Consider the following 24436-nt stretch of genomic DNA (forward strand, 5'->3'; position numbering starts at 1 on the left):
GGAGAATTCAAATGAAGCTGTTCTGAACAAAGCCGCATCTGATTGGATGACGCAAAACTACCGTTGCCATCCAGCCAATCACAACGACATATTTAGCGTAGTGCGAGCAGCACGTCGACCAATGGCGTCGTGCGAAAATGAGTGCGAAATTCGTATTTGCGGTCAGCGAGGCTGTAAAAGAGCCAGCGGTAAGGATTTTTTAAAAAAAATATTATTATTAATTGTTATATCGAGAACAAAATAAAGCGATTTTATTGACATTCGAACTCAAGTAAGCGTCAAGTATTATATGGTTAGTCAACGTGTGGAAATATAAGTATATAGAAATAGGCGATTTAAAACAGCTCGGTTGTTAGCGTTGTTGCTAGCGCGAGCTGAAGTTGCCCGCTTGGTGTCTCGAGCTCGGCTAACTCGTTTAGCTCAGGTTCTTTCTAACGGCTCGATGATAATAACAACCCGTTTTAGTTGGCATTTATAGCGTATGTGCAAAATATTAAGCGGTACAACGACAAAACAATTTAGATTTATTTTATATTCATATAGGTATCGTTTAGAGTTGTTTTTTTGGACGGAACAACCGTCACGTCAATTAGCAGGTTGGCTAATGCTAGTTAGCTAGCTAGCTAGCTACATTAACCTGGCACAACAGGAGCTGTATACAATGGAGGACGCAAAATATGAACATGTTAGTATGATCTAGCATTTACACAAAAGTTCAGTTCTTTGTTCTCTCTCTTTTTGAACCTTGACACATTTTAAAAGTTGTCAAGTCTAGGATGTAAGTATGGAATTTAATGTGTTTAATATTTTCACCCTGGTGTTATCATCCATCTCAGATGATCTGCTCTCTCACTGATTTACACAAAGAAGCTTTACAGAAAACAGGATGGAGATTTACACACTACATGGACAAAAGTATGCGGACGCCTGACCTGACCATCACACCCATACAGCATGTGGTTCTTCCACATAGCTGGAAGCACATGAGTGTATGAAATGTCTTCGTATGCTGTAGTGTTATCATATCCCTTCACGGGAACTTTGAAGACGCTCAGTCCTGTTCCAGCGTGAAGATGCACAAAGCGAGCTCCATGAAGACTTGGTTTGTTACGGTTGGTGCAGAAGATCTCGAGTGTCCACCTCAACCACTTGGAACACCTTTTGGGATGAACTGGAACACCGTCTGCATCCCAGACCTCCTCAACATCCCGACATCAGTGCCTGATCTCACTAATGCTCTCGTGTCTGAATGATCACAAATCCCCACAGCCACGCCCCAAAATCTAGTGGAGAGCCTTCCCAGAAGAGTGAATGTTTATACCATGTGTGATTGTTGTAAATGAGTAAGGACTGAACAAGTATAAATCGAAGGCTAAACAATGTCCTGTTTAGTGTTATTAGTACAAGTATTCGTGTGGCAGTTAAAATAATGACCACCTTTAGTGAGTTGTCCTACTGGTTTATTACATTTCATAAACAGCTTTAGTAAATAAGTAAATAAATAGACCATGCAAAGAGTCTAAAGGCAACTGTTTTATCTGAGAATTGTTTGTCTTGTTTCAAATCCAGTCTGTTCTCTAATCTAACAGAGAGCCAGCAAGATGATGGACGCAATGTCAGTAGTGACCCAGCTGAGGGATCTGGCGTCCGAGCCTCAGAATCGGGAGGCTATAGCGAAAGACGAGGGCTGTTTACCTGGACTTGTTTTGTTCCTAGACCACAAAGACCCTCAAGTCGTGTTTGCTACTCTGCAGGTATGAATCTGCCTGGGGTAAATGGTCTGCACTTATATAGCACTTTTATTCCAAGCGCTTTACACTGTGTCTCATTCGCCCATTCACACACACACTGTCACACCAGTGGTTGCAGAGCTGCCAAGCAAGGCGCTAACTTGCCATCGGGAGCAACTTGGGGTTCAGTGTCTTGCCCAAGGACATCTCGGTATGTGGGCTGGGAATCGTACCGCCAACCCTACGATTAGTGGTCAACCTCCTCTACCACCTGAGCCACAGCTGCCCACTTTTAACAAACTTTGGAAAAACATTCGCTGCTTCTGTCCGCCTATTATCCATCTTAAACAGTATCCGAGATTAGAATCGGTGCGTCCCAAATCGTAGTATGTTGAAACGAGTGTCCCAGAGGTCCCCTGGATGGTCTACTATTTCCAGTAGATTTTTGAAGTATGGGATCCGTGGACACTTTTTCAGCTAATGTTGCCCTTGAGTGAGGGGGGAGGAGGAGTTTTGTGACCGTTCAGTTTGCCGAATTCAATGACTCGTTTTAGGGAGTAAATGAAATGTGGAAAAATAAATCAAGGGAACGATGAATTAAATGGTACAGTATAACTTGTATAAGGAATAACGAGTGATGAAAAGCTGAGCTGAAACGACGAGTTTGTATACGGTGACGGCGTACGTAACTAGGCAACAACGTTCTCTTCTGTTACATGATGCGCATGTACTTTTTCTTCACGGTACAAATAGGCGAATTGAGACGCAGGAATAGTGTGAACTACTGTAATGCATCATGAATGGAGAATGTATGAAATACCTTAGTTATACCCTGGTTAGGCCATGCGTGTTGAAAGCTTTATGGTGGAAAAGATACGTGTTATAACTTTAATGTGGCGTGTCCTCAGACCCTGAGGTACCTGGCAGAATCGTCTCAAAACATCGTCTCCATGAAGAACGAGCTAGGCATGATGGTGAGCCTGGAGACTCTGATGGAAAAGTAAGTCTCAGTTCTGCTGTTGCTCGCTGAGTAGACTTTTTGTTGTTTGTTTGTTTGTTTTTTAAGTTAAATTAAGACTGGGTTGCTGGTACCGTTTTCATTCTTTCATGTAGTTGTGGACTGAGTACTGACATCACAGACCTTGCTAAAGAGGTGTATGAAATATTGAGTGCACCGGCGAGGACAGAAACTCTCAGAACTCCTGTGCAACCGACGAGGAGGAATAAACCTCAGTTCTTCATCAACAGTTCCAATAAAAAGGCCAAAACGGTCACACTGCACATACAGGGTTTGGACGGGACGGTAAGTGTGTACTGTAGATACACATTACCGGTCAAAAGTTTGTGGACACTCGACTGAAATGTTTCTCGTGATCTTAAAAAGCTTTTGATCTGAAGGTGTGTGATTAAATGTGTGAAGTCGGTGTCGTAGACAAAAACATATTCGTGCCGACATATTCATTTCTTTCACTAGAAAACTAACATTTAATTTACAAAAAATTATTTTTCTTAAACGGACGACTCGGAGTTTAAAAAGCGTCTCGGGAATTCCTCGAGAAATCGGTTGAGAAAACGCCAAGAATACATTTCTGGAAATTCTAGACAAAAAGGGGGTCTACTTTGAAGATGCTAAAATTATTAAATTATTTTGATTTATTTTGGATTTTTTATCACAACATAATTCCCATAGTTCCATTTGTGTTTCTCCAGAGTTTTGATGACTGTGGAGAAAATTTAAAATAAAGAATGAGTGTGTCTAAACTTTTGACCGGTAGTGTACGTGATAATGAAACAATCCTGAAACAAGGCTGGAGGTTTTAGAAGATTGTGGCGTCTTAATTTTGTGTGTGACGTATAACGGTACAGGATCAGCGAGGTGTGTGTGAAGAGGCTCTTCTGAAGGTTAAAGGAGTCATCAGCTTCACTTTCCAGATGGCTATGAAGAGATGCACTGTGCGTGTGCGTGCAGACCTGTCCACCGAGGTAGATCTTCTATTTCGTCCACTTCTCGACTACCCTTAGTTGAGAATGTAACTCTGTTTCAGATCATGTGTGTTTCTCTTTCAAGACAACTAAAGTGCACCTTGTCTCCCATTCAGAGTCTGGCATCAGCCATTGCGGCCACTAAAGTGCTTTCAGCTCAGCAGGTGGTGAAGAATGAGCATGGAGAAGAGGTAGGTGCTGTGGGTCTGATGACCTGCGTACTCAAGGCACACGCTAGAGCAAGCTTTCTCAACTTCACTCCTGTAGAAACCCTGCCATGCATAGTTAGAAGTTTCCAAACACAACATGTATAACGCACCTGACTAAGCACGCCTGAAACTGTACAGGACATTGGGTTACCATGACTATAGTTCATAAACCCTGCACTAGAATACACACTACTGGTCAAAATTTTGTGGACACCCGACCGAAATGTTTAGAGGATTGGTGTATCTTAACTTTTGACTGGTAGTGTAATATTCAACACTTGTGCCTGAATTCTAAACTGGACACTTTTGTGTTGGTTCAGATGATCGTCCCCCCACCCCCCACCAATCCCCCCAATGTTACTGAATAAATCGTATATAGACTTTTATCCTTTTTGAAGCTGTTTGGTGGTGTCATTCCAACAGAGGTGCCAACATTTAAGATTTAGCTCCTGTACTGAATTAGTTTTTTCACTTTGTTTAGTCTGGCCACTACTTTAGCCGAAAAAGCAGTAGCAAGGGTTCATAAATCATAAATACTACAGAAAGGATGTGAAACCAAGTAGGTAGCATTTATTTCCACCACTTTCTCTCCAATTTGGTAATCTGGCAATTCCCACCCACTAGCCAGGTCTTCCCCTGGGAGGGTGAGGCCTAATGTGCTTCTTCCAGGACACATGAAAGCAGTGGCTGCGTCTTTTTGAACCGCTGCATCATCACAGGACAGTGTAACTTGGTGGAAAGTGTTATCTGTCCTCTTCTGCATACATGAGCTCACAGATGCCTGTGATTGGCTAGAGAGTGTATGCTATCCCTCCCACCCAGAGAGCACAACCAGTTGTGTCCTCTGGGCTGTGGTGTTAATGGGATTCAAACTCATTCTTTCGCCTCGCTGTTTTCTTAGCTGTCCCAGCCAACAAACAGCGGCAGGGGTGGTTTTTTCTTTTTGTTTTTTTGCGGTAAAATTCTTTCTTCCATTTTATTGTTAGCTGTGTTGCCACTTCTGTTCCAATGATTTACAAACATCCTTATTTAACTGTGGAAAAACTGATGAGCACCACATATCTGCTCTTAAAGTACAACCGATAATTGACCATGTTTGATCCTTCTGGCTGCAGGTTTTCATCCCTCTCAGCACTGCAGACACACACATAGAGGAGAATCACCACCTGCCAGATTATTTACCAGAAGACGAGAGTCCTGAGAAGCAGACGGACCGCGCCGTGTCCCGCACTGCTGCCAAACAGGATGCCAGTGGGAGCTGGCTGAGCTCAGCGGCCAGCTTTCTTACCAAAACTTTCTACTGGTGAAGCTTTGGGCTTCAATTCGTGTAAATAACTGGACCACACAAGGACCACAGAGAAAGAAAAGGACTTTTATAATGTTTGCTGAGTATACAAGAGCTCAGATCTACTCAGCCACTTCCATGAAAACAGAAAGTGGTATTATAATATCCAGTTCTACAAGCATACTGCTCGATGCCTGGATATATGTCTTCACACTTTGTTTATGTAACGTTTCCGAAATGATTTCTGTCGGTTTGTATTTTTGTGTTATTTCTGTTACCTTGATGTGTTGTGTAAATATATACCTGTGGACCTATTTTACACTTTGTCTCATTTCAAGAAAATATTTAGTTCAATAATAAGGAGATGCATTGTGAACTTAAAACAGATTCTGATTAAAATGTAAAATCGCACGAGTTTATGAAAGTGGTTTGGTAATGTTTGTCTGTGCTGTTCCTGATTTGTTCTGTACTCTGCAATGTACGGTTCTATAACCCTTCCATTTTAAACTGGTTGCCAACGCACACTATATGGCCAAGTGTTTGCTGATCATCACACTCATATGTAGGCCTTCCCTAAACTGCCTTAAGCACGATTGTATAGGATGGCTTTGTATGCTTTAGCATTACAATTTCCCTTCACTGAAATTAAGAGACTCAAACATGTGCCAGCATGACAATGCCCCTGTGCACAAGGTTGCTCCATGAGGACATGGTTTTGCCAAAGTTGTGGAAGAACTTGGCCCTGTGGGATGAGCTAGAACTTTGATTACACCCCAGTTTTACTCATCTAACATGAGTGCCTGATCTCACTAAGAAATCCCCATGACCAAGCAGCAAAGGAGCACAAAATCTGGAATGAGCTGTTCAAAAAGCACATACTGTATGGGTGTGATGGTCAGGTGTCCACATACGTTTGGTCATGTAGTGCACGGGTTCCCAAACATTTCAGAGCAAGGCCCCCCAAATGGCATTAACATTTGACTGAGGCCCCCCTTTTGCAAGATGTCTTTAAAACACATAAAAAATACAGACTTCTGAATATATCCCCCCTTTTTTTATTAATAATTACATCTTTACATTACATTAGGAATTGATTATGTGTGGTTGTCTGAGAATGAGAAAAAGAAAACATACTAGTGGTAGGGATGGGCTTGGTGGCTCCGACACAGTTTGTTGAGGCCCCCCGGGCGCCTCCTGGCGGCCCCAACTTTGAAAACCACTGATATAGTGTACAATTCATATCTACACACTGGACCAAGTCACCTACCCAGGTGTGAGGCTTGCATAAAGTGACACTAAACTGTGTTAAGTGAAAAATTGATTCTAGCTATAGGGTTTTTTTTTAGGGGTTGCATTATAATAGAAAATATAGCATTAATATACAGTAGTGTTGATTGCCCACTGACTCATTCAATCTGAATAAAATCCAAAATGGATTTTGGTTACATAGTACATAGTTTTTGCCTTTTGTTGGTGTTTAATGGATGGGGACAAAGTGGACTTTCATTTCTTTAGTTTGATATAATTTAAATATTAGGTCAGTCTCTAACAGGGCCGCAGCTCGGGAGTTCTGGGCCCCCTGAGAAAATATCGATGTGGGCCCCCACTGCCCTCCACCCATATCATATACAGCATAATATGATCTGATATATGCCATGTAACCATAGGGATTTCTACCAAAATAATAAAACAAAATTGTAAGTGCTTATATCTAAATATTACAACAAAACAATGACATTAAGCCATTAATAACTTCTTATGAAACATCGTTTAAGGCAAGGCAAGGCAAATTTATTTGTATAGCACATTTTCAACAACAAGGCAATTCAAAGTGCTTTACATAAAACATAAAAGCAACATTTAAAAGAAAAGGCATTTAAAATGAGTTCATTAAAAATATATAAAAAATAAAAAAAACAGAACAAAAAAGGTGATGGTGCAGCATAAGATATTAATTCAAATACCTTGGTGATTTAATTAAAAGCAGCAGCAAAAAGAAAAGTCTTCAGTCTTGATTTAAAAGAACTGAGAGTTTGTTCCAGATATGTGGAGCATAAAAACTAAATGCTGCTTCTCCACGTTTAGTTTTGACTCTGGGAACAGAAAGCAGACGTGTTCCAGACGACCTCAGAGGTCTGGATGGTTCATAATGTACCAGTAGATCAGAAATATATATTAGCCCCAAACCATTCAGTGCTTTAGAAACCAACAGCAATATTTTAAAGTCCTTAAGCAATTATTCAAGACAAACTAATAAAATAATAACAAAAGACAATAAATTAATAAAATAATAAAATGAAACAAATTTTTAAAAAAGTACCAACATAATAAAAAGTCTTTCCAGACAACGGCTGAAGTAAACATTCAGGAATTGAACAGAATGCAGTGAAATGTAAAATACAACCACTTAAATTACTTATTGTCTGCTACTGCATAGTATATTATTAAATAAAACTAATAAATGTATCCATTCAAGAGAAGAGCATTGTATCTGTGTTTTCTTTACAGTATTGATATCTTAAAACATATCAAATCAGCAGCCGGAAGGTGTCCAATACTTGTGACACGCAAATCTATATTTTCCCGGGTGTTATACAAACCAACCCAAACCAAAAGTGCAAAAAGACAGGGACTTTGAGCGTGTAATCATTCGGTCAGTACGCGCCGGTACAGTACTGAGAAAACGATGTGACGGTACCAGGAGGGGCGCGTGGGTGGCACCCATGTGCGTTTATATATATAATATGCGTAAGTGTGTGTGTGTGTGTATATATATATATATATATATATAAATCAAAAGTTACATTGACATTCACCGAATTATACATATACAGACATCTGTCAAAATGTTTTTGCTAATATATCTTATATACTAAAACAAAATGTTAAAATATTTATACAATTCAATCTGAAGTAACTATTAAAAAAAAAAAAAAACTGACCATAACTGATCATGTAGCATTTAAATCTATTGCACAAACAGTGGTGTAGTCACTGTAACTGTGAAGACAGGAGTGACTAAAGGAGTTCCTATATGAAACATGAAAATCACATACAATATAATGTCACTCAAAAAAAAGTGCAACAACAACAACTAAATAAATAAATAAATATAACATTAAAAGATATACAGTGCCCTCGACTAATTTAAAAAAAAAAAAAAAAACCTGTGTTGTGTTTGCAATTGTTTGATATCCACGAGGGCAGAGTATTTTTGTGAATTCTTTTAACAAAAGATCAAAAGGTTAAACAATAAAGACAGTTTTTCACATTTTTCACATGAGCCTTCTTTGCTCATATTTACCAAGGGTGCCAATATTATTAGTGGATGGCACTGTATAATTATGACCACAGGCTGTTTCCTGTCAGATATGACAACCCTCTATGACTATTTTTCTCCTTATTACAGCATGATTGCATTTCTTGGGTTGTTCAGTATAAGCTGGGGGGGGAAAAAAATAGAATGCATTTATGAACAATACATCATCACTGAAACAATTCGTTGAAAAAGTTAAATAAATAAATAATATAATATAATATAATATTAAAACATCAGCATGTTAATTTTTCTAGTTCACAAAAAGATGTCATAATTAAAAGAACTTACACCACAGTGTTATTAAGTTCTCGAATCTGATTGGTCAGAAGGTGATTATAATTTTCTGGCAGTAGTGCAGCAATTCAGGTTTATACTATATGACTGCACTCGTTCTGACACGTTATGGTTTCTATAGTAACCGCTAAGTCGGGGAGTTCATGTGGGAAATACCCCACATAATCTCAGGGTTATAATAAACAGATTAATGTGCTGTTATTTAAAAAAAAATAAAGAGTATAAATACTGATATGGTGAAGTTTTCAGTAAGGAGACGTTTGCTTCGTGTTTACGGAAGGAGTCTCCAGTGTCAGAGCTTTGTAAATGTCAGTACGTTTTCCCCCATCAGAAAGTATTCAGGACAGATTTCCAGTTTCTAAGTAACATAAACTGCATTTTCCCCCCATCTTATTAACTTCAAGAAATAAAAGAGAGGCTGTTGAGGGGACGATTGTTAATATGTCATGTTTTAAACGTTGTGAAGGTTAGGACGGATGCATGCGCAGAAAAGAGCTTTTAATACAGAAAGACAGGCAGACAAATCCAAAACATGAGACAATAGCGAGGTCAAGAAACAGGCAACGTGTCAGGCGATTGGCAAACTGGCATAAACTGTGCAAGGCTAGAATCGAGAACGAGAAATGAGACACGAGATCAAAGTAAAAGAAACAAAACGAGGAACAGGGTACAAGCGCTTGGTACGGTGATAACACTCAATACTTCGGGAAGTGCAAAGAGACACGGGGGTTTAAATGACAAGCGCAATCGGGGTGAAACACAAGACAGCTGAGAACAATGATGAGTCACCTACGGGGAAACAACCGATGACAATTCAGGGGCCTAGACAGGACATAAACTATAACAAAAGCACGTGTCGAAAGTAAACAAAGTCAATGTCACTGAAGACCCAAAAGCGTGTGTTCGCTAAGAACTCGCGCTTCGAGCTCGCGCTTTTCCGAGCACGCTACATGCTACAGCGCTAGCTCGAGGGAAAATCGTGGCAAATAGCTGTTGTAACATAAGTAATAAGAGGAATGAATCTGTTTCGCAGATGTGCCACAATATTAAATGTAACCACAAACAGTTAAAAAGCATTTGTCATCCTTTAATAAATTAAAATTGGCGAGTCGCTGTGGTATAACAAGAATGAAACACTCCGAGACATGCTGTTGTTGCGAAGTCACACCACTCTGTCTTTGATTGTTTTCCTATAACGGCATGCCTCCAAGAGTTTTATTCCTTACTTAACACATCCTTCTTTATTAAGAAAGGAATACTTACTTGAGTTGATCTAGCTTGTTGCTTGGATCTTCGATTAAGACGTTTAGCAGCTTTGTATCTGTGTCTTTAAGGTTATTTCCGCTAAGGTCCAGTTCTTTCAAGACTGAGTGCTTTCCACTCAGAACTGATGCTAAAAATTCACAGCCTTTCTCAGAGACTCCACAGTTAAAGAGCCTACAATAAGAAATGGCAGTTGTTTTTTTTACATTCATCATGGTTCCTTTTATTTTTTTTAACTGTATTATTGTTAAACAACACATTACAGTACCTCAACATCTCCAGTTTGCAGTTTGGACTTCCTAGTCCGCCACAAAGAGTCTTCACTCCTGAGTCCTGCAGATTATTTCCTCCCAGGTTCAATACTTTTAGGCTTGAGCATTCTTTCAGGAGAACAGACGCCAGTGAACCGCAGCAGCTCTCAGTTAAGCAACACTCGTTCAGTCTAATGGGAAGAAAGAGCATGTCAGGAGTATAATATTTGCTTTATTGTTTCTTACATTTTAAAACTATACCGTGAAGCTCTCACTCTAATTGGAAAATTCCATTGTCCAGCACATCGCAAAGACTTTTTATCGCGGCTTCGGTTAGTTTGTTGTTTCCCAGGTTCAGCTCTCGCAGACAGGAGGGATTCGAGCTCAGAGCTGAAGCAAGAGCAGCACAGCCATCTTCTGTGACTCCGCTCTGTCTAAGCCTGTACACGGAGGAGTTCAGAGGAGGTTCCCATTTCAAGAACTTTCACGCCAATGGGGAAAAGACGTTTATAAATGCATGCACGCTTTACCTGAGTGTATGTAATCTGCAGTTAAAATCCCTTATTACATTTGAGAGTGCTTTCAGGCCACAGTCTCCAACAGGGTTCTCGCTCAGGTCCAGCTCTTTGAGTGTTATAGGATTTGCAGTAAGAGCAGAAGCCAAAGCTGTAGCTCCTCCTTCTGTGATGTCACAAAATGCCAACCTGCAGAAAGAAATTTTTACTTAACCCAAATGTGGTCTATCAGTCAAGACAAGCTACAGATACTGTCATGTCAGTGCCAGAATCAGCAACCAACTCCAATTCCCATGCTACACCGTGGCCTACAAACATGGCTGCTCAGGACTACACTCCCCAGCCTCACTGACACGTTCAAGCTCAACTGACCTATAATAATACACACCTGAGAAACTTCTTTAGCGATAAACCACAGAAATAAACTCAAACAATCGAGACGTCAAAATACCTAATGGATGTTTAATTAAAAACAGCATTATTACTGTAAAATATTCCATAAACATACTTTATCTGGATAAACTCCATGTCCTATATACATCCCAAAGGTTGGGAAAGTATGTACTGTAGTTAAACGTATAACGAGTGCATCAGATGTGAACTGAAAGGTTTAGTTGGACTGTGACCTCAGTATCTCCAGTTTACAGTGTGGGCTTCTCAGGCCAGCAGAGAGCAGCTCCACTCCAGTGTCCTGGATTGAGTTTCCGCTCAGGTCCACTGCTTTGAGATGAGCGGCGCTGCAACTGAGAACAGAAGCGAGAGCCTCGCAGGTTTTCTCGGTGAGCAGGCCATAACTTAACCTAAAAAGATAAGAAATGCAAAAAAACTGTTTCATTCATATAGCATATAGGTTTGTCAAAAAGCTTTGCTATGTAGATGTAGAAAGAAAATTCCAACCATAAGACTTCAAGCTTGGAGAGCGGATCCCTCATGACAGCCGCCAGCTGCTCCACTCCTGGGTCGTCTCCTGGATTGTTCCAGTGGAGGTCGAGCTCTTTCAGGTGTGACGGATTCAAGATCAGAGCTGAGGCTAGTGCTCTACTTCCTTCTGGAGTAACTCTGCAGTCCTTCAGTCTGAGCGTGGGGATTTAAACCACAAAGTCTAGTCACATTAACCTTAACCCTAGCATGATCATTCATGAAGTTCAGTTGCCCAAGTTGTGAGCGACATCGTTTGGCCATCATTTACAGTCACCACCAGACATACTCACCTTAGTGTCTCAAGCTTGCACTCGGGATTCTTTAGATGAGTAGCCAGTGATTGAATTCCTGTCTGCCTCAAGCTGTTCTCACTCAGGTCCAGTACTTTTAGGTGTGGAAGTCTGGGAAGAAGCTGTGAGGCCATAGTGAAGCAGCCCTGTGGTGTGATTCTACAATATGAAAGGCTGCAAAGACAGGAAAAGCTTAGATTTGATCATATAATTAGTCTCCCCAGGATTTCGTGATTTTGCGCTCACGGAAATCCAAGCCGCATCGCAAATTTACAAAGGAAAAAAAAAAAACGCAGCAAAATCGAGCATTTTTGGCCGCAACAATCACAAAAACCTCTGTGAAATCCTGTCCTGACTGTATAATATGTTAAACATTGACTGTATAATACCTGATGTCAAGAAAATGTGTCGTGATATGCTAAGCTTATCGGGAATAAGTAGCTGGTAGGCATCTCTTTTAGCAGCTATACTATTAAATTACTGCACGTTTAATAATATGTAGTTTAAAATTGTTACATGCAGGTGGGTAAACTTAGACTGTGTTTAATTATGGGAAATCTGTAGCATGGGTCAAAACATAGGCAGGCTTCACACGGGGCAATCCATAATCAGAACCGAGGAAAACCAGGCGAGGGTCAAAACCAGGCAGTACAAGAAGTAACACAGTACAGGGAACATGAACACTGGCAAAAATGCACAGTAAGATTTCTCAAGAAGGAACAGAAACAATGGGGCAGAAAGAGTCAAGTCAAGTAGATCTTAACTGTCATGTCAACCAAATACAATGTAAAGTACACAGTGAGATGAACTAACCAAAGTAATCAAGGTGAGGAGCTATTTGCAAAGGGTGCTTGGACCCCGTAGATCACTACCTGGGGCTATATTTCTTGTTTAACATATTAGGCGATATCATACTTTATACCAGGCCCTGGAATCTTTACCCAGATAATCAAATAATCAGTCTGAAAGCCAAAATATTTTTACCTTAGTTTCTTTAATTTACTTTTGACATTTCCCAGTCCTTCCGTAAGAAGCCTCAGCCCTGTGTCTCCAATAGAGTTACCACTTAAATTCAGCTCTCGCAGGTTGGAGGAATCAAGGCTGAGCGCAGAGCCCAATGCTTTACAGCATCTCTCAGTAAGTCCACAGTTATCGAGCCTGAGAAACAAAACGTTCATCTGTGTTTAATTCGGCCAAATATAAAGCAAATCCGACGAAGAGATCGGTTCTTAAGGGATCTTTATAAATCTGTGTAAGGATTCAAAACACAGCCTACTTACAGAGCAATTTCTGAAGCTTTGACCACCAACATCAGCCTCACGAGACCTTCATCTGACCTGATATACTTCTTGAGGTCAAATACATCAAGTTTTGTCTCAGACGTCAGCAGTACGAAGACGAGGGCAGACCACTGTGCAAGGGAAAGTTTAGAGGAACTCTCTGAGCTCAAGTAGCGTTGGACCTCCTTCACTATAGAGAGCTCATTAAGCTCATTCAGACAATAGAAGAGATTGACAGACTTCTCCGTTGAGGAGTTCTCCTCTATTTTCATCTTGATGTATTCAACCGTCGCTTCTGTGTTTTGAAGGCTGGGTCCAACCTGTGGCAGCAAACTGTGCAGGAGGGTCTGGTTGGACTCCAGAGAAAGGCCTAAAAGGAAGCGGAGAAAGAGATCCAAGTGCCCGTTTTCACTCTTTAAGGCTCTATCAATGGCATTCCTGTGCATATCAATCAGTGCCTGGGTAGCATCTGTTGTAGTGCAACTTGTCTGGTCAAGAACGTTCCAGTTCTTGCATTTGCACATGAGGAACACGTATACGGCAGCGAGAAACTCCTGGATGCTGAGGTGCACAAAACAGTACACTTTACTCTGAGTCAAGGCACATTCCTCTTTAAAGATCTGTGAGCACACTCCTGAGTAGACCACAGCCTCCTTGACATCGATGCCGCAAGTCCTGAGATCATCCTCGTAAAATATCAGGTTGCCCTTTTCCAGCTGCTGAAAAGCTAGTTTGCCCAGTTTGACGATCATGTCGTCATCAGATGGACCCTCGTTTCTGTCGGAGTACCTGTGGTTTTTAGTTCTGGTTTGGATAAGAAGGAAATGTATGTACATCTGAGTCAGTGTCTTGGGAACTTCCTCGCCATCTAACGAACTGATGGTTCTCTCTAAAACAGCTGAGGAAAGCCAGCAGAAGACAGGAATGTGGCACATAATGAAGAGGCTCCTTGAGGACTTGATGTGTGCAATGATTCTGCTAGCCAGTTTCTTGTCGCTTATTCTCTTCCTGAGATACTCCTCCTTCTGGGGGTCATTAAATCCTCGTACCTCACTCACCAGGTCAATGCACTGTGGAGGGATCTGATTAGCTGCTGCTGGACGAGAAGTGATCCAGAGGAGAGCATCAGGAAGCAGGTTTCCATTGATGAGGTTGGTCAGTAGGACATCGAGAGACACATGTTCTGCTGCATCAGACACTCTCCGGTTGTTCTGAAAGTCTAAAGGAAAGCGACATTCGTCCAGTCCGTCGAGGACGAACAGAACTTTGCGACTCTGAGGATCTGTTGCTTCAAGAGTACCCATGGTAAAACACTGAAGAAGCTTGATTAGACTGAACCTTTCTCCCTTCATCAGGTTAAGTTCACGGAATGCAAGTGGATAAATGAACCCAATGTCTTGATTCGCTTTACCTTCAGCCCAGTCCAAGACAAATTTCTGTACAGACACTGTTTTTCCAATGCCAGCAACTCCCTTTGTCAGGACGCTCCTAATAGGTTTGCCGTGTCCATGTATTGGCTTGAAGATGTCATTGCATTTGATTGGTATTTCTACTCTGGTTTGCGTCCTGGATATCATTTCAATCTGCCTCACCTCGTGTTCCATTCGAACGTTCCCACTGTCACTCTCAGTGATGTAGAGCTCTGTGTAAACATCATTCAGGAATGTGGCTTGACCCGGTATTGTCAGTTCGTGGTAAATGTTCTGAAATTTTGCTTTTAGCCTATTTTTATGCTCATAATGCAGCTTTACTTCAGTAACTGCAGGAGAGTCAGACTTCGCAAAGCCAGCAGCATGATTCCTAGATGGATAGAAACAATTTATATGGCATACAGTTTATATCTAACATACTAAATTGTAATTCTGAGGCCCTGATTTAGTAAAAGGGGGTCATGGTGGTTTAGTGGTTAGCATGTTAGCCTCATACCCCCACGGTCGGGGGTTCGATTCCTGCCGTGGCCCTGTGTGTGCGGAGTTTGCATGTTCTCCCCGTGCTTCGGGGGTTCCCTCCGGGTACTCTGGTTTCCTCCCCCAGTCTAAAGACATGCATGGTAGGCTGACTTTCATGTCCAAAAGTATCCGTAGTGTGTGAATGTGTGTTTAATTGTGCCCTGCGATGGACTGGCACCCTGTCCAGGGTGTACCCCACCTTGTGCCCCATGCCCCTTGGGATAGGCTCCAGGTTTATGTGTTTTTGTGCATGTTTTTGTTCAGGTTTTTGTGCATGGTGCCCTGCAATATACCGGTGCACCCTCACTTCACGTCCGGTGTTTTCCAGGCTTCAGATCCGTTACTGAAAGCGAGTGAGTGAAAGTGACTCAAGGCAAGGCGACCGTGTGTGTAAATTAATATGACTCTAGGGCTGGTACACTCTTTAAAAATCCTCCCATATCCATGTCCTGTTCTTTTTAATTGCTATACTACATTCACAAATACATACTCAGGAATGTCTTTATGCACTCTCTACTTATACCAGTATTAACTATCATAAAGATACAGACTAATATGAAGATATATAAACGAGAAGTTGACAAGCATTCAGATAAACATCTAATAAGAGTCTAGCCTATTTCCAATGTATTGCTGAATGAACAGCTCTAATTGTATTCGTCATTAATCACTGCATATTTAATACCGCTCCTCGCTTTGGCCGATATCACACAAGGACATTTAACTTAAGCGAGATATGCCTCTGTTTTCTGCGAAATTGAATGTATCTCTCAAGCGAATGCCCATAGTTATGTTTGAGTTCTGAATACTGATGTGTGCAATTTCCGTATTAACTCCTCACTACGTGCACACAACTCCCTTACTTGAGGTCTTAGGAAATCTGGGCCCGAGTGTGTAGGAAACTAAGAGCAAGGTTGTAATTCAGTGCTACACTGATGACTTACCTTTGGTCTTTGTAAATGTCCTTGGTTGTTGAAATCACAGGTTCAGGCAGTGATGATTGACAAGTAGTTCTGATTAACACACAGTCAGACAAAGATGATATCAGGCCAGGCTTTTTGTAGAACAATTCATTGTAATCGTAATGTATTAATTATATTTTATTATATACGTCCGTTATTGACAAACGTGTTTTAGTTTGGTGAAATTAATCATGTCTCTCATTTCAGGAAAAAAACGTGTCTCTGAAAACTCAGTGGAAATTCCTACCCTTGTATGAGAGAAGCTGCTTTTTTAAATGCAATTGGCTCCAACATTGAATTTGAACTCTTCACAGAGAGGCAGCTCGGTCCATCCAACTTGTCCAACCTGGAAATCCCAAAGAAATACCACACGTCTGACTCTATCAAGTATTCTCCAGTTAAACTATTATTATTACTATTATTATTATTATTATTATTATTAACAGATATTGTAAAGTATAAATTGCTTACCTGGGAACTTTAGGAGCACTTTCTCCACAGTGATTCATCGTAGATTGTAATTGTGAATATCAGTCTATTTGCACCTGAACAGTATAACAAATATCATACCTAATTTAATATTTCTATGTATTTCTATATACTGAAATATAATTTCAGTAATTCATTATTTAGATGATTAAAAACAACATTTTTCAGGACAACAAAGCTAATGAGTGCTTTTCAGGAAGGTTTCATACAAATAAGTGAAATTTAAAAAAAAAAAAAAAAAAAAAAAAAGGGAGTTAATGCCATGAAACAAACCACAAGAATTTCCCCAACTATAATGAGGCAGTCATGTGTAAACTGTATGTTGCTACACAATCAAAAGGAAGTGTAGATTATTGGTCATACGGGTGAACTTTCTGAGTGGTGACAGGAAATGTCGGTAAACCGCTTGTGTTTGTGGTTTAAAATAAAAATGATTACGCCTTCCACCTTGTCATGTGTTGGTGTAATCTGCAGCCAAAAGATGTCACATGTCTTCACTGCCTCAACGACACTGACACTGGTAATGTCTACACAGGCCTGTTCTTGCACACTATAGTTGGCGTTACCGGTGTTGCACGCGATAGTCGGTGTTACACAGTGATCAGCCGCACACCGATTACATCACTTGCCCACCACGACACCCCCCCCCCCCCACTGTCGTTTTGCTTTTTTATAGTCATAAAAATTAGTGCTGCACGATTAATCACGATGTCAGCCTGTGCGATTATATGAAATGCGATTTTATTAAATAAATAAGTGTGTGTATGGACGTGACAGCCCGTTCTCTCTGAGAGCTGTTTGCCCATTTTCTACGACGCTAATAAAAAAATAACCAGTCTCAGTTTAAGCGGTGGCACGTGTGGCGCGTACGGTCATGCCGTGTGAGTTTCCAGTGTGCAGCGTGGAGACCAGGTGAAGATGGATGCCGAGCAGACCGACACTGAACTGGTGGCCAGAAAAAATGCTACCTCTTTTATATGGCGATATTTTGGCTTTAAGACAACCGACACTGAGCAGAGAGAGGTACTGTGCAAAATTTGCAAAATGACATCACCTGGCAACACGACAAATTTATATCAGCACCTGATATAACAGCACAGAGAAAAGTATGATGAAGGCATGACGGTGAAATGCCAGATTAGTAAAGAGACAGCTGAACAAAACAAAGCACAGTTACAGATGTGTTTGCGAGTGTCACACCATATGACAAGTCTTCACAGAGATATAAGGAAATCACCGACTCCATAATGCACTGCTTGGTAAGAGATATGAAGCCCATATACACACACTGGACAAGCGGTACCAGCTGGCCTCGTGAAACTATTTCTCTCAAGTTGCAATCCCTGAGCTTTACAACAAATGCCGTGGCGACGTCCTTTTCAACCACTACTGTACTGACCACTACTGTGGTCGAGCAGGACGACTGAACCATATATAAGCCTAACTGTGCACTTTGTCAACGAGGAGTTTGAACTGAAAAGCCGCTGCCTGGAGACATCCTATTTCCCTGACGACCACAGGGGAGAGAACATAGCCTTGGGCTTGAGAGACGCACTGGCTGGTTGGGACCTCTGTGAGGTGCGTCAGGTCTCTATCACATCAATGGTGCTAACATTGTCAAACAATGGCGCTAACATTGTCAAAGCGGTGGAACTTAATAAGTGGACTAGATTCCAGTGCTTTGGGCTTAGACTTCATCTGGCCATCGGTAAGTTAAATTGATTTCATCTTTTGTTATTAGGCTACAGCAAATATTTTATACTACCGTACTTTTAAGAGGACAGCAATTAACCATGGGGTTTGGGGTAATTGTTTCCTCTCGATCGGTAGGGATGGGGCGATATCTTATCATTCGCGATATCCCGGTAGAAATTCTCCCCACAATAAGAATTACTCGCTCCCGCGATAATAACGATAAAGCCTAGTCGATGACGCATGTCTGCGTGCGACGTTCTGCAACCCATTCGCAGCTCACGTGCAGAGCGAAAACGAGTACGGCGGAAGGCGGACAAGAAGCCGAGGAGGAGTTTATCGCTAAACGAGGCGCTATCTCTGCAATCTGGAACTGGTTTGGTTACGGAAAATCAGTTTTACTTTTAGATCAGTGTTTGTGTTTCTGAGGATTTTTGTAGCCGAAAACAATGGTGAATGGTACTATATTTATATCATCACTATACTCATACTGTTATCGTAATTAAAACCAGAAAATATCGTGATATAGTTTTAAGTCCTTATCGCCCATCCCTATCGATCGGATTAGAAAAGGAATAAACCATTCGTATCGGGCTCAATCGGATCCATAAAGGTGTTTACATGAAGGATTTAAAGTCCGATTGAGCTGTCAATCGGATTACCATCGGATTATTCGGTTGCATGTAAACATAGTCAGTGTTTGCTGATTTTCACTTTTTATATATTTAATATTACAGCATGGTGTATGCCGTGCTTATTCGTTTTGTCAATAAAAGTTCTATGTTTAATATAAGCGAGTTTGTCCCTGTACTGTATTGTTGTTGTTGTTGTGTTTTTCCTTAAGAATAATAATGAACCCACCATTCAAGCAACTGCGCCCTGAATTGCATCTAATTCGAAAGCGAAAGTAAAATGCGTCACATCCCTAATGTCCTGTTTTACAGCATAGAGTCTCTAGTATTTCTACAAAACTGACAAAGCAGGTAAATTGTCAACAAAATCATTAATAACCTTAAATCATACCTACAACTGAAGATGATGTTGGTCGGCTGAAATGGACCCGACAAAGCTTTAGGTTACTATCGTGAGGTATCACTATGGGAACGCCTCAGGAACCAATGACAGCACGTCTGCCGACATAGCAGACCAATCGCTGCTGCGGATCAGGAAGTCCTGCCTCCCTATACAGTATAACGCATACTATACCTAATTTAATATGTGTGTGTGTGTGTGTGTGTGTGTGTATACACTGAAATATATTATCAGTAATGTCCAGTTTAGTGGAGCTGCATTGTTTAAATAAATAATAATAACTGAAAACAACAGCAACACAGCAATCATGCTACATCAAGATTTTCAGATCTTATAGATCCATTTAAACATTTTTGTTTTATATTTGATGCCTGGTGAAAATCAGCTATTAAGCCACCCGTACTAGTAAAACTAGTAAAATCTTTAATTAACTTCACTATTACATTGTGGGATTAGTGTCAGGATTTTTCCATCATGTGCGATTGAAAATGACTGAAATGGGTGCAGCTTATTATTATTATTATTATTATTATTATTATTATTATTATTATTATACTTTTACTTTCTTTTAAACAAATTTTAGATGATTAAAAACAACATGTTACAGGACAACAAAGCTAATGAGTGTTTTTCATGAAGGTTTCATAAAAATGTGAATGTTGATATACAGTATCTCACAAAAGTGAGTACACCCCGCATGTTTTTGTAAATATTTCATTATATCTTTTGATGTGACAACACTGAAGAAATGACACTTTGCTACAATGTAAAGTAGTGAGTGTACAGCTTGTGTAACAGTGTAAATTTGCCGTCCCCTCAAAATAACTCAACACACAGACATTAATGTCTATACCGCTGGCAACAAAAGGGAGTACACCCCTAAGTGAAAATGTCTGAATTGGGCCCAATTAGCCATTTTCCCTCCCCGGTGTCATGTGACTTGTTAGTGTTACAAGGTCTCAGGTGTGAATGGGGAGCAGGTGTGTTAAATTTGGTGTCATCGCTCTCACACTCCCTCATACTGGTCACTGGAAGTTCAACATGGCACCTCATGGCAAAGAACTCTCTGAGGATCTGAAAAAAGAATTGTTGCTCTACATAAAGATGGCCTAGGCTATAAGAAGATTGCCAAGACCCTGACACTGAGCTGCAGCACGGTGGCCAAGACCATACAGCGGTTTAACAGGACAGGTTCCACTCAGAACAGGCCTCACCATGGTCGACCAAAGAAGTTGAGTGCACCTGCTCAGCGTCGTATCTAGAGGTTGTCTTTGGGAAATAGACGTATGAGTGCTGCCAGCATTGCTGCAGAGGTTGAAGGGGTGGGGGGTCAGCCTGTCAGTGCTCAGACCACATGCCACACACTGCATCAAATTGGTCTGCATGGCTGTCGTCCCAGAAGGAAACTTCTAAAGATGATGCACAAGAAAGCCCGCAAACAGTTTGCTGAAGACAAGCAGACTAAGGACATGGATTACTGGAACCATGTCCTGTGGTCTGATGAGACCAAGATAAACTTATTTGGTTCATACGGTGTCAAGAGTGTGTGGCGGCAACCAGGTGAGGAGTACAAAGACAAGTGTGTCTTGCCTACAGTCAAGCATGGTGGTGGGAGTGTCATGGTCTGGGGCTGCATGAGTGCTGCCGGCACTGGGGAGCTACAGTTCATTGAGGGAACCATGAATGCCAACATGTACTGTGACATACTGAAGCAGAGCATGATCAGTATGCAGTATTCCATTATAACGACCCCAAACACACCTCCAAGACGACCACTGCCTTGCTAAAGAAGCTGAGGGTGAAGGTGATGGACTGGCTAAGCATGTCTCCAGACCTAAACCTTATTGAGCATCTGTGGGGCATCCTCAAACGGAAGGTGAAGGAACACAAGGTCTCTAACATCCACCAGCTCTGTGATGTCATCATGGAGGAGTGGAAGAGGACTCCAGGGGCAACCTGTGAAGCTCTGGTGAACTCCATGTCCAAGAGGGTTAAGGCAGTGCTGGAAAATAATGGTGGCCACACAAAATATTGACACTTTGGGCCCAATTTGGACATTTTCACTTAGGGGTGTTCACTTAGGGGTGTACTCACTTTTGTTGCCAGCGGTTTAGACATTAATGGCTGTGTGTTGAGTTATTTTGAGGGGACAGCAAATTTACACTGTTACACAAGCTGTACACTCACTACTTTACATTGTAGCCATTTAAGTGTCATTTCTTCAGTGTTGTCACATGAAAAGATATAATCAAATATTTACAAAAATGTGAGGGGTGTACTCACTTTTGTGAGATACTGTATGTAAGTGAAATTTAACATGAAACAAACCATAAAAATTCCCCCAACTATTATTAGGCAGTCATGTGTAAACTGTATGTTGCAACACAATCAAAAGGAAGTGTGGATTATTGGTCATATGGGTCAACTTTCTGAGTGGTGACAGGAAATGATGATAAAACGCTTTGTTGGTTTGTGTTTTAAAATAAAAATGATTACGCTTTCCACCTTGTCATGTGTTGGTTTAATCTGCAGCCAATTATCATACAAAAGATCTCATGCATGTCTTCATTGCCTCATTGACACCAACACTGGTGATAATTACTACACAGGCCTATGCTTGCACACTATGTGCAGCCATAACGGATAAATGATTCCTATTAATTTCATGAAGGAAATCACATGGATTACACATTCCAGAGAAAAGATATTATGAAATAATATGTCATCTGTAAGTTGGTGTTTGTAAACTGGTGTCTGTAAAATGTCATCTGGAGTTGGTGTTATAAATTAATAACACATTTATTCCTGTGATGTTAACAATTTTGTTAATTCACTCATTGCTTTAAGGTTGTGGAACGTCCATGAGTGAGTTCTGGTTATTGCTTATGTTATAGCAGCTATAAACAATCATCCCATCTCCAGCAGGATGGCTTGTATAAATGAGTTAGGACGGCTAAGATCTCCCTTGACTTTTGTGGACCACCAACGGTTGTAAATAAAATACCCAGAATGGTATGAAGAAGCGAGGCTGGGTCTGATTTCTTCCTAGCCCAGAGCATAGATTCATGCAGCTGATCAGTGATGGTTAAGGCTTGGAGATATTGGGGGAGATGGATGGGATCTTGATTTTTTCGACTTTATGAATTATTTTCTATTACGATTTCAATTGTTTTTGTTCTTACATAATACAATTGGAAAATTATGCAATTTATTTATAAAGATTTTTATTTATTAGAATGGACTTTGGAAAAAAAATATATTAACAGCGCCATCTATAGCAAATAGTGCAAACAATGGTTCTTTTAAATATAGAATCTTCAAATAAATGATATCAAATAAAATGGTAAATGGTTTGTACAAAGTGCCTTACACTGTGTCTCATTCACCCATTCACACACACTCACACACCAATGGCTGCAGAGCTGCCATGCAAGGCGCTAACCTGACATCGAGAGCTTCTTGGGGTTCAGTGTCTTGCCCAAGGTCATCTCGGCATGTGTTGACATGTGGGCCGGGAATAAAAATGCCAAGCCTACGATTAATGTACAACCTGCTCTACCACCTGAACCACAGCCGCCATAAAACCATTGTTTGCACTATTTGCTCTAGATGGCGATGTTACTATCTTTGCACAACTCAGTGAACCCTTCTTTCTTGACAGAATAAATGGGAATGCCCCAGCAACTGAGAAGTCAACTTGGGGTATTCTTCTCAAATCCGAGTTTCTTCCCCATTTACGGAGTGAAGTCAAATCAACATGGCGTACACACCATCAGAATTCAACAAAGTAAACTTTTTTTATCTTTACACAAATTATACTGTACTGTATAGACAATTATTAGCTTTGGATGAATCAACATACAGGCTTGTTCATTTGTTAAATTTGTTTGTTAAAAAATGTGGCTGTTGTAGAAAAGGAATCAACACTAATTTGAGTCAAGAATTCACTAAATAAACTGACTTACATCTTATGGAAGCATAATCAGAGCTTAAAAGTAGGTTTATCTTAATAAATAAGCTGAATGAAATTCATTTGAATCACACAAGACATGCCCAGGCATACAGTATCTAGCATTTCTACAAAACTGACAAAGCAGGTAAATTGTTAACCAAATTATTAATAACCTGAAATCATACTTACAACTGAAGATAATGTTAGTCAGCTGAAATGGAGCCAGACGCCAAAACTTGGTTGACTGCTCATTTCACTTCCTTTCACTTCCTCCAAGCTGAGCTCGGTTTCGACATGCTTTTTGTTTGAATCTGCAGCTCCACCTTAAATGACTACAGATATGGCATTGCATGTGTAGAGGGCACTATTCTCCTACTTTAATCCATATTGAATGCCATTGAATTGGCCACTTGAATTGAATTGGCCACTTACAAATGTACCTTATCTGTTCCTTGTCTGTGTTTTGTAATTAGTACAGAAAAAAAAAATACTTATTGTTTGAAACATTTTCACTCGTAAAAGGATGATGTATATTATGTATAATATATCAATCCATCCATCTATCCATTTTCTATATTGCTTATCCTACACAGGGTCACAAGGAGCCTGGAGTCTATTCCAGGGAACTCGGGGCACAAGGCGGGGGACACCGTGGACTGGGTGCCAACCCATCGCAGGGCACAATCGCACACACATTCACACACTATGAACAATTTAGACATGCCAATCAGTCTACAACACATGATGTCTTTGGACATGGGGGGGGGACCGGAGTACCCGGAGGGAACCCCGAAGCACGGGGAGAACATGCAAACTCCACGCACACAGGGTGGAGGTGAGATTCAAGCACCCAATCGTGGAGGTGTGAGGCAAACATGCTAACCATTAAGCCACTTTACCCCCTATATAATATATCTAATATACCTAATTTTCCTGTATAAACCAAAGTTGGCAACCGTTTAAGGGGCTAAAAAAGCTTGGGCCACTCAAATCTCACCACAGTCTGAAAGAAAGGGACTT

General features: G+C 40.8%; 2 protein-coding genes across 4 annotated transcripts; one reads left to right on the forward strand and one right to left on the reverse strand.

The window, feature by feature from the left end:
- The first annotated feature begins 83 nt into the window (after positions 1–83).
- armc1l (armadillo repeat containing 1, like) lies at positions 84–5626 on the forward strand. Its single transcript, XM_053643521.1, has 7 exons — positions 84–188; positions 1590–1754; positions 2639–2730; positions 2844–3033; positions 3597–3713; positions 3830–3904; positions 5038–5626. The coding sequence occupies exons 1-7, from the start codon at positions 138–140 to the stop codon at positions 5227–5229; spliced, it is 882 nt and encodes a 293-aa protein (XP_053499496.1). The 5' UTR covers positions 84–137; the 3' UTR covers positions 5230–5626.
- Positions 5627–6484: 858 nt separating this feature from the next.
- nlrp12l (NLR family pyrin domain containing 12-like) lies at positions 6485–23689 on the reverse strand. Of its 3 annotated transcripts, none has more exons than XM_053643517.1 (14): positions 23606–23689; positions 16723–16796; positions 16499–16597; positions 16234–16302; positions 13341–15140; positions 13045–13218; positions 12061–12234; positions 11747–11923; positions 11476–11649; positions 10865–11038; positions 10610–10774; positions 10352–10525; positions 10084–10257; positions 6485–8649 (listed from the first exon to the last, which is right to left on the reverse strand). In XM_053643517.1, the coding sequence occupies exons 2-14, from the start codon at positions 16758–16760 to the stop codon at positions 8640–8642; spliced, it is 3402 nt and encodes a 1133-aa protein (XP_053499492.1). In that variant the 5' UTR covers positions 16761–16796; positions 23606–23689; the 3' UTR covers positions 6485–8639. The 3 variants fall into 3 exon arrangements, with proteins under 3 accessions (XP_053499492.1, XP_053499494.1, XP_053499495.1); XM_053643519.1 differs by lacking the exon at positions 23606–23689 and adding an exon at positions 19456–19488; XM_053643520.1 differs by lacking the exon at positions 23606–23689 and adding an exon at positions 19460–19480.
- Between the last annotated feature and the right edge of the window lie 747 nt (positions 23690–24436).

Source organism: Ictalurus furcatus, chromosome 15 (assembly GCF_023375685.1).
Source record: "Ictalurus furcatus strain D&B chromosome 15, Billie_1.0, whole genome shotgun sequence".
Lineage (NCBI taxonomy): Eukaryota > Metazoa > Chordata > Actinopteri > Siluriformes > Ictaluridae > Ictalurus > Ictalurus furcatus.

Bases quoted from the DNA above. Each gene is read 5' to 3' on its own strand.
- nlrp12l (XM_053643517.1), bottom strand. From the start codon at position 16,760: ATGAATCACTGTGGAGAAAGTGCTCCTAAAGTTCCCAG. The intron at 16,598-16,722 runs GTAAGCAATTTA...TGGGATTTCCAG, and splicing joins AGTGCTCCTAAAGTTCCCAG to GTTGGACAAGTTGGATGGAC. The intron at 11,039-11,475 runs GTCACAGTCCAA...TTCTTTCTGCAG, and splicing joins TGTAAACTGGAGATACTGAG to GTTGGCATTTTGTGACATCA.
- armc1l (XM_053643521.1), top strand. From the start codon at position 138: ATGAGTGCGAAATTCGTATTTGCGGTCAGCGAGGCTGTAAAAGAGCCA. The intron at 1,755-2,638 runs GTATGAATCTGC...GCGTGTCCTCAG, and splicing joins TCGTGTTTGCTACTCTGCAG to ACCCTGAGGTACCTGGCAGA. The intron at 3,034-3,596 runs GTAAGTGTGTAC...ATAACGGTACAG, and splicing joins TACAGGGTTTGGACGGGACG to GATCAGCGAGGTGTGTGTGA.